Raw genomic sequence first — 13,879 nt, forward strand, 5'->3', positions numbered from 1 at the left:
GAAACAGGAAAGCAACACTTTCTTATTTCAGGAGAGCATTTTTTTATTATATTCATTATTTTCAGCGTGACTATTCCACGAGGACCAAAATTGTTTTAGGCAAATTTTCGTAAAAACCCCTACTTTTAAAAGATTTTAGCGTCCTCGTTTCGAAAAATTATAAAATATTATATATTTTTTCTTAAAATATACTTTTGACCCTGCCTTCACCTCATCGACCGATATCTCCATTTGAGCCCCTGTTAACCTCCGCTCCTAGTTTCATTCATAGACACTCTCGTTCCTTCCCTCTTCTCTCCCCTACCCTTTGTGTCTTGGTCCCTGATCACGTCTTCCTCCATCCATTACCTTTATGCCCATCGGTCACTACTTTTGCCTTTCACTATTGCCCTTACCTCTCTTCACTCTTTTTCTTTGTCGTCATCGTCATCTGCACCCATGATACCTTTGTCGATGTGATAATGATGACGATGGGATAGTAAAACTATGACAACAAGTGATAGAGGTGAGGACAGTAGAGCAAAGGTGGTAGCAGGTTGACAATGATGGAGAATGAGAAGGTTCATACATGAATTTAGTCAAAATTGAAGGTGAAGACAGTTAGAACATAGCCAATGACCAATGCACAAAAGTAATAATAGGCCACAACTGATGAGGCAGAGATTGAGGACAAAATCATCTATGAAATAAGAGGTACTCCAAGAGAATTTTTAAAAAAATAAATGAGTTTTATGAGAATTTTTCAAAACGATAGGGCAGAATATTACTCAACTTTTTTCTCTTTTCATTTTTTTAATACTTCTATTGACTTTTTTTTATGAAATGTTCTATTGGTGTTCTATTTTTATTATTTATAATCTTATCTTAATTTTTTTAATATTTTATATCCCTCTATAAATGAACGTAAATATCATAGTTTGAAATGTAACATTAAGAATAATGTGAGGAAGGTGGTGACACATGAAAAGGGAATAGTAGAGGGCGACACAAAAGGGATAGAAAAGTGGAACAATAAAGGGTGGGGCGAGCAATGCTAGAGACGTGGTTAGCATCAAAATGATAGAATTCCTATGAGCAAACCCCTATAAGCAACCTTACGTTAAGAATAGAGGTGATGAGTGATACTTCTCACGATAGACAAAAGTAATAACGATGATAATAACGTTAATGATTAGTGAAAGATGGAGAGGTATTTTTATCAAAATGATAAATAAGATATCTATGAGTAAACATTAATTATGATATGTTATTTAATTGCTGTTAAATATTTTTTAGATAAAATACCCCAATTACATTATATATATATATATTTAATGATTGTATGAAAATAAAAAGGGTGTTAATAGAAGTTGGTGAAAAAAAGAGCGTTTATCTTAGAGAAATTGCCATCAATTTTTTTTACTTAAATCCACCGGTGGGCGATTATCTGGAACACACAAGTACCATCTCCAAATCACGTGCGAGGAAAGTTTTAAGGGATCGTTGATCGCCTCTAGCACCGTTTGACCGGTGGGCGTATTCTCCCGTCCTTGGGCCCTACCGCCGGCGTCTCCAGCCGGAGCGTTGGGTAGCAGCAGGGTAGCAGCAAGGAAAGTTTTATGGGATCGTTCATCGCCTCTTGCTCCGTTTGATTGGTTGCCGTATTCTCCCGTCCTTGGCCCTTACCTTCGGCGTCCCCAGCTGGAGCGTCTGGTGGCATCAGGTTATCTGTGCCGTTCTTGTTATTGTTTCTTTTATTTCGTCCATTGCTGTGTTCTGCCTTCGCCTCATCCTCGGTGCGTGAAACGAAGATTGCTCCCAATAAGTCGCTCCGCCCGTTCACCATCGCTGATACCACCCGTCGACGGTAAGATCCTCCGTCACTCCGCCTTCTCCGCTTCCTCGTTATTTTAGCCAAATTTCTTTGGACTTCGCAGGCTGTCGATTAAGGTTTTCCTTTACCTGATATTCTTGCCGATTGGGCTCCAAGAATCTCGTCTTTTGGAGATCAGACGTTCGAGAGAACCCAATAGGTGCCCATGAACAAGGAATTGACGTGATAATGCGGATGAAAAAGGTCGGAAAGTACGATGTTGTTAGAACCATTGGACAGGGGACCTTTGCCAAGGTCAAGTCTGCTGTCAATACAGAGACCGGCGAGATCGTTGCCATGAAAGTGCTAGCAAAGAATACCATCCTTGAACATAGGATGGTCCATCAGGTCCTACACTATCTGCATTTGAACTTCTATCCCATTATTGTACTTTCCTCCTTTCGTTCCTCCTCCCTGGCTATGACTCATTATGTTTGTGGTCAAAGGGATGCATATGAATATATCTTGTTATTTGCATAAATTTAGACTATTGATAGAGATAATTAGTTTTGCCTTATGATAACCAAGTTTTAATTCTGATTGTTTTGTTCTCAAGGAATGTGATGAACTTTGATGAGATGTGACGTACACAAATTCTTCCTTTTGGGAGGAAAAGAAAAAAAACATTACCTATACGTAGGGAATGAACAAACTCTACAATTCAAATGATTTTTTCTTTTTGGCTTTAGTTGGAGAGGAGCTCAACCGCCCATGCTCATTCTTGAGCTCCAACAGCTTGGGCTTGAGTACTAGTTCAATCTAGGGGTTGATGAAGCAGTTCAGGCAGTTAGAGTGGTAGACATAAGTGTGATTGTGAGGAATGGAAGGGGGTGTACCAGGTGAGGTCTAAGGAAGATCTAGAAGCTTTGGGTGGTTGAAGTGGGTGGTGGCAATGAGGCTAGACTAGACAGGTTGATGCTGAGGATGGTGAACTCAAGTAGACTAAGATCGAGGAAATTTTAAATGTATAATATGTATATGCATTATATCCAATCAAACCGAATCACATTTAGGTTTGGCTTATTACGAAAAATGTGCACAAGTTAGTAGTTCAAGCTTAACTCATATTTTTTGCAACAAGCCATATTCGAATATACTCATTAACTTTGTTGAGCTTGAATCACTAGCGCAAAAGTCCTTAAACCATATTAATGGTAGTGCACTCTCAAGGCCTTAGAGCCTATTCAAGACTTTGCCCATATTCAATTGGAATTAAATTTGGATATTACAATCTTTTCACTTAAGTGTTTGATGACTTCGTCAAGGTTTAAAGTTTAAACATAACTCAAATTCAAACCTTGACATCATGCATGTGAATCCTCACTCAGTGGTGGCTTCATACCTTAATATCTCTAGTTCCATTCATGGATAGCCCTATCTTACTTGTGTCGCTCACCATGCCCAATATTAGGTATGCTGATACCATTTGTTATGATATGATCCGATGAGATAACTGATCCGTCAACTTTGTTGAGCATGAACAGCTGAGTCAAGATGTTCAAGCTCAAGTCAATAATAGCACATCCATCAAGTTCCTAGACTCAATTCAAGTCTTTACCTAATATGAGGTTAAACTTAGGGTTATTGCATGATCTCTTGCTGTCTGTGAACACACAACCTAACTTAAGCCTGTACCTACATGTTGAAAGAATAAAAAGGGATAGGTGGGTAATTATTTGATGATGATCTATGGTCCATTTGTTGCCACAGATGGACAGGTAACAATGTTCTGTATGTTCAATTAATGTGGGCTGTCTTGCTGTTTAGCTGATTTTAAATACTATGTCTAGGAGTCTAAAAAGAAGATGCTGAGACTTGGTTGAGATCTATGACTGGTTGAGAGATGCATGATATGCATTGGAAGTTTCATTGTATATAGTTACCTTGTACAACTTAGTTCTGTAAAAAGTTTTTCCTTGTGATAATGTATATTTCAAAATGGTTGCAAGTAGTGCATAACTAAGACCAATCAACACTTCTTAAGTGGTTTTGGTTGCAATTACTACACTTAAATTAGTTTTCTGAACTATTTTTTGGCTGAAGAAGATGATCTAAATGTACGCACTTTTACAGTTTTACTTACATGCTTAAATCTGTGCATTCATAATATAGATGCAAGCCTTATATGTAACATTTATCTTTCAATAGACTAATTGTTTGTTGATTGTGATGGCTGTTTATTTCAATACCTCTTTTGTGGCACTGCATTATTTCAATGCTTATAACTGTCATGATCATAATTCATTTGAGAAGTTTCTTTTATGCTTCATCCTTCAAACTATTGCTGTAGTGATTTGGTTGTTTTATACATCTGGTTAACAGATAAAGAGAGAAATATCCATAATGAAGATTGTGAGGCACCCAAACATAGTTAGACTGCATGAGGTTTGTGTTCTGCTTTTAGGTTTGTTAATATCATATGACCAATCAAACCTACCAGGTCTTCTGTTCTTAATGTAAATTTACTTTTGTTTGTTGACGTGACCCATGCCATAAGCTTTCTCTCTCTCTCTTTTTTTTTTGGTCTCAATTCTCAAACATCTTTCTTGTATTACTTGTTTTATGGTACATCAGGTTTTGGCTAGCACAACAAAGATATACATCATTCTGGAACTTATCACAGGTGGTGAACTATATGACAAAATAGTAAGGCATCTTTTTTTCTGCTATCAATATTGATCCTTGGAAGATATATGTTTTTTTTAGTAATTGCTCCAGAAATTTTAGTCTTCAGCTTGCTTATCTAGGTCATTTGAAAATCTTTCTGCTAGTTTTGTCTGTGTTTATAAGGCCTGGTTCAAATCTGGTGCTCCAGGCTTGACGTTCAATTGATTTATTTCTTTTATGATAAAAATACTAGTTTGTGGTATTGTGACCATGCTTTGTATTTTATGATAAAAATACTTTTCTCTACAGCCCGACAATTGTAAGATATTATTATGCAAGGTTCACAATTTTATGTATTGATCAGGGCGCAAACTGTTGTAATGGTATGTCAGTACATTGGTGCATGCCAAATTTTGGAAAAAACTTGAAAGAAGGCTGAACAAACAAAAAAAGGAACTGCCCGGGACAAGCCTTGGGTGATATATGTCATATACCAATAGGCTGTTAGACTAGTATATATTACCCATACCAAAGCGTACCGGATGGTCTTAGAAGCCTTGTTATAATATTACGACCTATGCAACATATATAATATAGTTACATTTATATATATACACATGATAAGGAAAATAGGTACATTATATTTGTATGTTTATAAACTGACTCAACTTCTTATAAATAATGAAATAGACTAAAAATAATTTAAAACTAGTATATTATCAAAAATTACATTAATAAATTAGAAAAATAAAATAAAATTTAATAATGAGTAGAATATTACTTAGTATCATAATCTATAAAATTATTCTGACTTTAATTTAAAATTTATTTATTTGACTATTAAGACTGACTTGTCTTTTAACGATATGAATGATATGTATAACTGACATTAAAACTGAAAATAGATGGTGATATCATGCAAAGTACAATGAAGACATTTTTTATAGATGGTGATATATGAAACTGTCTTTGTACTTTTATCTTCTTTTATAATTTTTATGTATTTTTGGAGTTTAATTTTTTTCTGATGCAGTAAATCTCACCAATATCAATTATATTGTCATTATCCCACAAAGTTGTCTCAAAGAAAGTGGCTAGAATTCTTAAAATACAAAGTTGTATGATATTAGGAATGCCAAATAAACTAAAAAAGAATGCCCTATAGACATTCTAAAATAGTCACTAAGAAATAAGAATAATGATGAGAATTAGTACAAGAAGAACATCAAAATAGCAAGTCTACCCTATTGCTACTGGGAGTTGGTGAGGATGCTGAGACAACACTCTTGTTTCCTAACTTTACAACTGTGGCTTGAGAAAGGATTTCTCTGCTCCTATTTCAAGTAGGATTGAGCTCTGTGCTATTTTTTTCAAGCTGAATGTCTTATTTGCTTTTCCAAACCGACATAGAAGTTCTCATTTGACTGAGAATTGTTATACAAATATGAATAGAATTTGTACCATGCTGCACTAGATTGCATTATGGTCTGTTGGATTGACACATTTAAAGGGTTGAATGAAGCTTTCCTGAGCTAACCCATATGCTAAATCAGCCCATACTCGAGCTCTTTCAGTGGTCAAGAAGCCTGATCTAGGGCCGGATAGGTCCTAGCTATGCCCTAGGCTAATGGGAGAGTCTAAGGTTGGGTCACATTATTACGGAAGTTAGGGGAGACTAGTGTTTAAAGGACTAAAGTTGGATGGAAATAGCCAAGGGAGGAAGAAGATGATTTAGAAAAATGAATATTTTGACTTTCACAAAAAAATGGTCAGATTATACCTCAAGTTTCTTGTCAACAACCTTTTTCTAAAAGCAATTCAGATCTTGATTAAATTGATATTTCTATGAAGTGGATCTGTCAGAATCTGAACTTTAGTCCAGTTCAATAAAGCCAAAGTTCAACCGTCTCTGATTCTGTGTGAATCAGGATGTGTGCAAATTAGCTTTGCAGATATCTAATCATGAATGCGTACAGTCTAGCAGACATATTTCAAGAAGGAAAGAGATCTGGATGAGATGGGAAGGACTCGAGTCTATACCCTATCAAAACAGGGTGGCAACCCTCTTTAATCACCAGATTTTGTTGTTTGTTCAGACTATGCAGACAGATTATACATACCGTCTAAATGACGAGAGTTGTGTGTTCCTTCTTTTGAGTTTCTATTTAAATTATGTATTACATAATACATATCACTTTATCTGAAGGCTGTTTAGGTTCTATAAGTTGAACAAGACTGACTATTTGAACCAAAGCCTAATTTCTATAGAGCAAATACAATTTGATGAGGACAACCCTCACAAAATCATCAAAATGTGCCTGCTTCATACTCCTTGATATCCTTTTCCTCCTAAGCGTACATTGGCTTCAAACTATTATAAATCTGTTTTGACAACTCAAGTCAGCAGTTCTGAATTAACCTTCCTTCTGGACAATATTTTCCATACTCCTATGGGCTACTTATGTTGCAAATTTTATGTAAATTCTCTGCGACAGTTCTTAGATAAAAGTTTAACTAAAGCAAATACCTTATTTTGTACCAAGAATTATGTTTGTGAGTTATCCTATTGGACACCTTTTCTTTGGTTCATGCTGGCACATCTACCCAAAATAGGGTGGCACTTCTTTTATGCTGCTATAAGTTTAATCTGTGCATATTGACCTGTCATGAATTCATTTCGTCCAACGTGCACCAAGTATGGATATGGAACCAAACAAGCACTACTTTGTTGTCTCTTGCTAAGCCTAACTGTCAATGCACATATTGTCTTGCAGTGGCATTGTGGTCCTTATTTTGGGTATTGTAGGTTTATTTACCAGGTTTATTGTAATTGATTTGTGAAATATGTGGACTTGAGGTTGAAAAGTTAGGGGATAAAGTAGTCAAAGTAAATGCCAAACTTAAGGTGGTAATTTACTTAATTGTTTAGTCTACAATATGACTAAGCCATTACCCTTTAGACATAGACATCCAGGGTAGTATATGAGTAAATCAATGAAAAATGCAAATATCAAAGCTATCAAAATTCTTCAGATTGATCAAACATTGATGAGACATGATCCAAATACTATTTCTCATATGGTATTGCAGATCAAACGCATTGGAACACCAAATTTAATCATGATATTGAGGTATTTCATCCAATCTGGAAACGGAAAAAGACAGAAATAAAAATCTTGTGGGACCTTATGATTCTTAGTTTTGTTTGCTTAATTTCAATGAACCAGTCAATATGTGATATCCTACTAAATTTGAAATATCGAGTCATTTAAGTTGAATCAAATTTCAGTTTGTTGATCTCCTAAATCAATTCTTTCTACTTCTTAAACCAATTCTTTCTATATTCATACGATGACATCTCCCAGTTTAGGAAAATTTTTATAAAATTTTGATTCCTTTAAGATTTCAAATTAGGTAAGAACCCTGATTTTAGAAATAAAAAAATTTAAAAAATTCTGAAGATTGGACTAGTAGCATTCTGTCAAAAAAAAAAAAATATTTTAAAACTAGAATCCCATCCAAAACAAAGTCATCAACTTTTGGTATCTATTTTCAAGATGAAATTTATAACATCTTTCAAAATTCTTATATTTTGGTTGTATCTATATTTTCCTTGAGCATGGTCCGCACCTTTTCTTTTTTTATGATGTGTGTTTATATGAGTTACTTGAAACTCTGCCATTTGGCATTACCTCATTGGATTTACATGCTTCCTAGAGTGAAGCCGGTGATCGTCTTATTAAATTGATTAAAAAGTGCATCCTAATTTTGAATTTAACATGACAACCGAGCAATTTGCAAAGAGATGGGTATATGAATTGTCTTTTTGTATGTGTGTGTGTGACATTTTAAATGATCATTGCATCCTTTAGGGACATAATGCACTTTTCATTAGCATTAATCCTCATCTTCTATCTGTTGCAGTCGTTTCTTTTTTTATCTTTGATCAATATGTTCTTCACTTTGTCATTTTCTCAAAAAAGTATTTGTAACATTTAAACAATTTGTATAACTATCATTCCAGCACTTGTGACTTTAAAAAAAAATCCTCCTATCTTCTAACTTTACTGTCCAGTATTGTACATATTATATTTTTCATGTGCCTGGTGCGCTTTAGTACCATGGTACGATTTTTTTTTGCGACTTGGGTAGCAAAGTGACCTCGATATTTAGATGAGTAATACTATATAATTATCCTGACAGTACATTGGTGGGAGCCTCATGCATTGAATCTTTTTTCTATCTTTTTATATTTGTGTATGGAGAGAGTATTAATGTCTATAGTCTGGCACCAATATTGGTGAATGCTAATTTATTTGCATGTATATTTTTGCTTGGTTGCTCTGTTTATGTCTAGACATATGAAATAGTCAGTGGTTTCTCTAGTATTTTTATTACACTTATATGAGCTTTTGTAACTATTTAATACCAGATTTTGACAAACTTTGTTTTTTTCTTTTTTTTTGTGCTTATCTATCTACTTGCAGGTTCACCAACGAAAGCTTTGTGAGAATGAATCTAGATGTTTCTTCCAGCAACTTATTGATGCAGTTGACTATTGCCATAGCAAGGGTGTCTACCACAGGGATTTAAAGGTTTGATATACTTGCATACTATGCCTGCTCTATTTTCTTGTAAAATTTTGATCTTCAGCTCTGGATTGTGATTTTCTGTGTCTAGCCCGAAAATCTTCTTCTTGACTACGAAGGAAACCTGAAAGTGTCAGATTTTGGACTAAGTGCATTGCCTCAGAAAGTAAGTGTGCTTGTCTCTTCTGTGACTTGAAGCAGCTTCTTGCTGTAATGTGATTTCATGGTAGCAATTTTGTTTTCAGGGGGTCGGGCTTCTCCATACAACTTGTGGTACCCCTAATTATGTTGCTCCTGAGGTATTTACTGAGTACCTTAACGCTTGTGAAGATTGGCTTTTGAAGTCGTATGTTTACTTGTCTCTTTTGAAGTTGTGGTGACACTAAAAGATTACATATGCAACTAGGTTTTTAGAATTAGTTAATATTTCAGATGCCCAGACAAAGACTAACAACCTCTGATACAAATTACATCTTAATCTTGATTCAAGCTGTAAGTTTCAATTGTTCTTTTTGGTGGTTGGTCTATAATATGCATTTCCAAATGACGGGAGAAGTGTTAGCTTGCTCTTTGGGTTCTCTTGCTCGTGTTTTTCATTTTTTTTCATTTATCAACAATAAAGAAGAATATGGTATTGCTTATGGTATATGCATCCTGATTAAAAAGCTGACCACTTAGGTACTCAATCAACAAGGTTATGATGGTTCTGCAGCAGATGTGTGGTCATGCGGAGTCATCCTATATGTCCTGATGGCTGGATATCTCCCATTTAACGAGACTAATCTTCAAACCTTGTATGAAAAGGTATGTCTATCCTGTCATCCAGACTTGTAATGAACTTGATAGTAGCTTAATCACATGATACAATATATACCTCCTATTCTCTGAGAGGAGATTACCGTTTCAGACTTTCAGTAAATGCTTCTTCCTTCATTTTTTGGTTCCTAGGATGTTTTTAGCTACTTTTTCTTGTAGCCATAATAAGTTCTAATAAGAGTCTTATGCACTTAAGTAAAAATTTGAAATTACATTGTTGAAAGTAGTAACCTTGCCGAACATTTTGTTATTCACTACTTATTATTTATTAGTTGCTACCAATTAGTGAATGCTTTATAGCCCTATAATACATGGAAAATTTGTTTCTTTTATGGTCTGTATTTTCATTAGTGAACTGCCAAAAATGTTTATATTTTTTTTACTAGTTTCTTGTAGTCCAATATTTGCCAAAATTTACCATATTATATTACATTCCTTAGTTCTCTCTTTAGTTCCTCATTAGCTAAAATGAAGAATATATTTTACATCGAATAGTTACATTTTGGTGTTAAAGAACTTACAATTCTTGTAAGCATTTTTGTTGAATATATTTTGTGTATGTTTACTTCTTCGAGCAGGCAAAGCATTAGAATCAAGGTTGAGAATCAGAATTTGGATCAACCACATGATGAATTTAATAACTGGTTTGCATGTGTTTGTTTACTTCTTTGAGCTGGTAGAGGATTAGAATCACAACAATAACAACAAAGTCGTAATTCATAACTCATAACTATTTGAGGTTGACTACATGGATCTTTTGTCACCATTGAGAAAATCGATTAAGATCCATGTTCATGAGATCTGACATAATTTTATGTTGGGTGTCAGTGATCTAACGCAAACTTTCACTATTTTTCATCCAGGCTTGGGATTGACATTGACACTGTTAGGTAGAGGATTAGATCAAGGCCAAATATTATTTTTGGGATTTACCACATGGTGGATTGGGATTTGTCCATGTTAGCTGCAACCAATGTTTTATACCATCTAGATTGGTGTGAACCAGTATTTACCAGTCCAACTAATTATTGGTATTGAAGTTTTTTATTTTTATTATTTTGTTAAGACATATTACACAACAACAATAAAATCGTAAGTCCCAACCTAACTAATTATTGTTATAAAAAATAATGACTTTATATCAGGACATATACATTTTTATTCTTTATTTGATGTTACTAGGTGGTTTAAACTTTCGTATGTTCGTACCATATTGGTCTGATGGGTTACAAAAACCACTATCAGACCGGTGTTTAAAACTTTGGTTGCAACACTTGAGTAATTGTGGGATGTGTTTCCTTGTAACAAGTTGAGATTACCATCGGCTAGAAGTTACTAAGATTGGCCAGGATTGTAAGGAACCATAGATAATTGGTTGAGATTGGCAGAATTGATACGGATTGCTGGGATTGGGGAAACTAGTGCCAATTGGTCTAATTAGTTGATAATTGGCTGGATTGAAAAAAGTAGCTAGAGGTTGTCAGGATAGGCTCAAGACCAACCAATACTTTCAACCAATCTTAAAAATTCCTTGAAAAATTAAGGTCTGGGTCCAATTTTCATTCTTGTGTCAAAGTGGGAATGGCTGATCTTATGTACTTTGATTAGCAAAGGCATTAGAAACCTACAGAAGAGAATTTTTAAATTGTGGAATTACTGTAGATATCTCTACTTAATTGAACTATTCTGACTAAAGATTGCAGTTACATGTCACACATATTAGTCTCTGAGTACATATGTGGGATGTCATCTGTTATATTGTGCTGTGCATAGAAAAAGTGCTGGAAATAATGCTATGACACCTGACACAGAAAATAGGAAACAATTCTTTCTGCATTGCTTCTGAGGTCATCTCAAATGTAAGCAATACATACATACATATGTATGTATGTATGTATGTATGTATGTATGTATATATACATGTGTCAATAATTAGGAATGAGAAAATGAGAACAGAGGAAAAAACGTTAAATATTTACAATTGTTGCTAGTGGTGGTTGGCAGCTAAAAGGAATCGATTGAGCAATTGTCCAGTGCCTTTGTTGTTGATGGAGTGGCTAGGATTGTCCAGTAATTTTGTATTAGAACTATCATGAAAAATGGAGATGGATTGCTGGCTGGATCTGACAGCTGGATTGCAATAAGGAGTAAGGGAGCCCATGAGAGCATGAAACTATGTCAAGGAGAGCGCCAAGCTATAATAACTACCTAACAAGGAATCAAATGACAGAGGAAAAGGTAAGGCAACTGCTGGAGACTGACAGGTTCAGGATCTAACATTGAAGAAGCCACTGGATGGCTTTTATGTTGATGTAGCAGCAATGGCTGGCGGATAACATTTTTTGGGAAGGTTATTGAGCCTGGAGATTTAGTGATTGGAGTGACGAGAGTGTGGTGTTGAGAACATAATGCATATGCAAATCGAAAGAATCACATGCCCCTGCTATCAACTGTGGAATGTTGCCTTACCAAATTAAACATTATAGTTTTGTTCAGGATGCAACCATAGGGTCCACAACTCCTAAGTTTAGATTGAAACTACTGTTTAGTGTCCTCTTTTCCTTTTGAGAGTCCATAGTAAGTAGATGACCAAGCATGCATGTCAATGTTGGCATCTAATTTGGATCACCTATGCCAGGGCCACAAACCACCAAAATATAGTAAAAATAAGGCATACAAATCTATGCATAAAAAGATGATGAAGACAAGGAGTCATTCAAATTTTGTATTGATCTGTATGGACCACAAGTTGCAGATGCAATTTGGCCTAATTGCATATATGTTTGAAAAAGATACATAAAAAGAAAAGAAGAAGAATTTTCAGGCGTGATAAGTCTTTCCAAAAGCTGTCACCAGCTTACGGAAATAAACCAACTCTAATAGAAAAAGGAGATGCCAGTTCCTTTGGACCCTGCAACCACTGTTGTTGCTTTTTAGTCCTCAGTTCAGTCATCAAGCAAATTGACTTGTTCAAATTATTAGAGGACATCCCAGTCTCCTTTTTTCCCCCTCTTGCATGAGTTTGGATTTTGGAATAAGCCTCCTATCTCCACATAACCAGCTGCATGAGCCCTAAATTAAATATAGGCTCCTTTAAGGAAGCCCTCCATTCCAAAATCTATGGCTTCGAAGGGACCCTATCATGATGATGCAGTTGGCCTCATCAATACACTTGCCTGCCTAGAAGCATTGTTTTGCAGTTCTGGTCACTATTCTCATCATGCTTAATCCAGTTATCCCACCTATAATTTAGTTAATAGCAGTACAGCAACTATCACTATCATGAGAAGTTCTAACTCAGAATACAGCACACCTATCCATATTTTCTGGGCTTACATTGAAAGGGAGAAGAAAAAGATATCAGACTGCCTTGGCAAGGAGAAAGAAGACTTGGTTTGGGAGATTGGTGAGCAAGACCCCATAATCTGTAATGCAAGATTTAAGTGGCAATGGATAAAGATCCTTTTTGTGATTGTTTTATATGAAGGATAAAACATCTCTCCTTATGCAATAGATGATTGCTTATACATTTACAGACTTTAAATGCAAGTATATTACAACCTTAGAGACTCCCATTTAGTGGAATGAAACTGTTATTTTGCAGTATAATGATAGCCTCACCTGTTTCCTTGTTAAATATGCCCAAGAGATGGGTGTGGATTGTTATATCTCCGGTTCTTGAGACTAACTACTTTTCTTGCTATATAGATCAATGCAGCAGAATTTACCTGCCCTGCCTGGTTCTCTTCAGGAGCAAAGTCATTGATATACAGAATACTTGATCCAAACCCAAAAACTGTGAGTATAGAGAATGCACCTATTTTGGCTTGATTATATGTTATTTTTAGCATCTAAGATAGTGAGTTTACCTTTTTGGTGTTCTCTAATTGCTCCCCAATGCCACAAGATCTTGTTCTAAGATGTTGTCTAATGAGGAGGGCTTTTAACTATTCTTGTCAGTTAAACATCTGCGGGAACTGGTTCTTTGTTTTATTTGTTTTTGAACTAAAAAATA

At 35.2% G+C, this 13,879-nt stretch overlaps 1 protein-coding gene across 4 annotated transcripts in view; it reads left to right on the top strand.

Moving 5' to 3' along the window:
• The first annotated feature begins 1,445 nt into the window (after positions 1–1,445).
• The window catches only part of LOC135595995 (CBL-interacting protein kinase 24-like), a 28,198-nt gene continuing 15,764 nt past the window's right edge, over positions 1,446–13,879 (top strand). The window contains exons 1-9 of one of the 4 annotated variants that reach the window (XM_065087606.1): positions 1,446–1,846; positions 1,917–2,200; positions 4,175–4,237; positions 4,427–4,498; positions 8,947–9,054; positions 9,140–9,214; positions 9,294–9,347; positions 9,727–9,852; positions 13,573–13,662. In XM_065087606.1, the coding sequence (XP_064943678.1) occupies positions 2,042–2,200; positions 4,175–4,237; positions 4,427–4,498; positions 8,947–9,054; positions 9,140–9,214; positions 9,294–9,347; positions 9,727–9,852; positions 13,573–13,662 (747 nt within the window). In that variant the 5' untranslated portion in view covers positions 1,446–1,846; positions 1,917–2,041. The remainder of the gene's footprint in view (positions 1,847–1,916; positions 2,201–4,174; positions 4,238–4,426; positions 4,499–8,946; positions 9,055–9,139; positions 9,215–9,293; positions 9,348–9,726; positions 9,853–13,572; positions 13,663–13,879) is intronic. The other 3 variants (XR_010480733.1, XM_065087604.1, XM_065087605.1) reach the window with 3 other exon arrangements.

The sequence above is a fragment of the Musa acuminata genome, chromosome BXJ1-10, assembly GCF_036884655.1.
Source record: "Musa acuminata AAA Group cultivar baxijiao chromosome BXJ1-10, Cavendish_Baxijiao_AAA, whole genome shotgun sequence".
Taxonomy (NCBI): domain Eukaryota; kingdom Viridiplantae; phylum Streptophyta; class Magnoliopsida; order Zingiberales; family Musaceae; genus Musa; species Musa acuminata.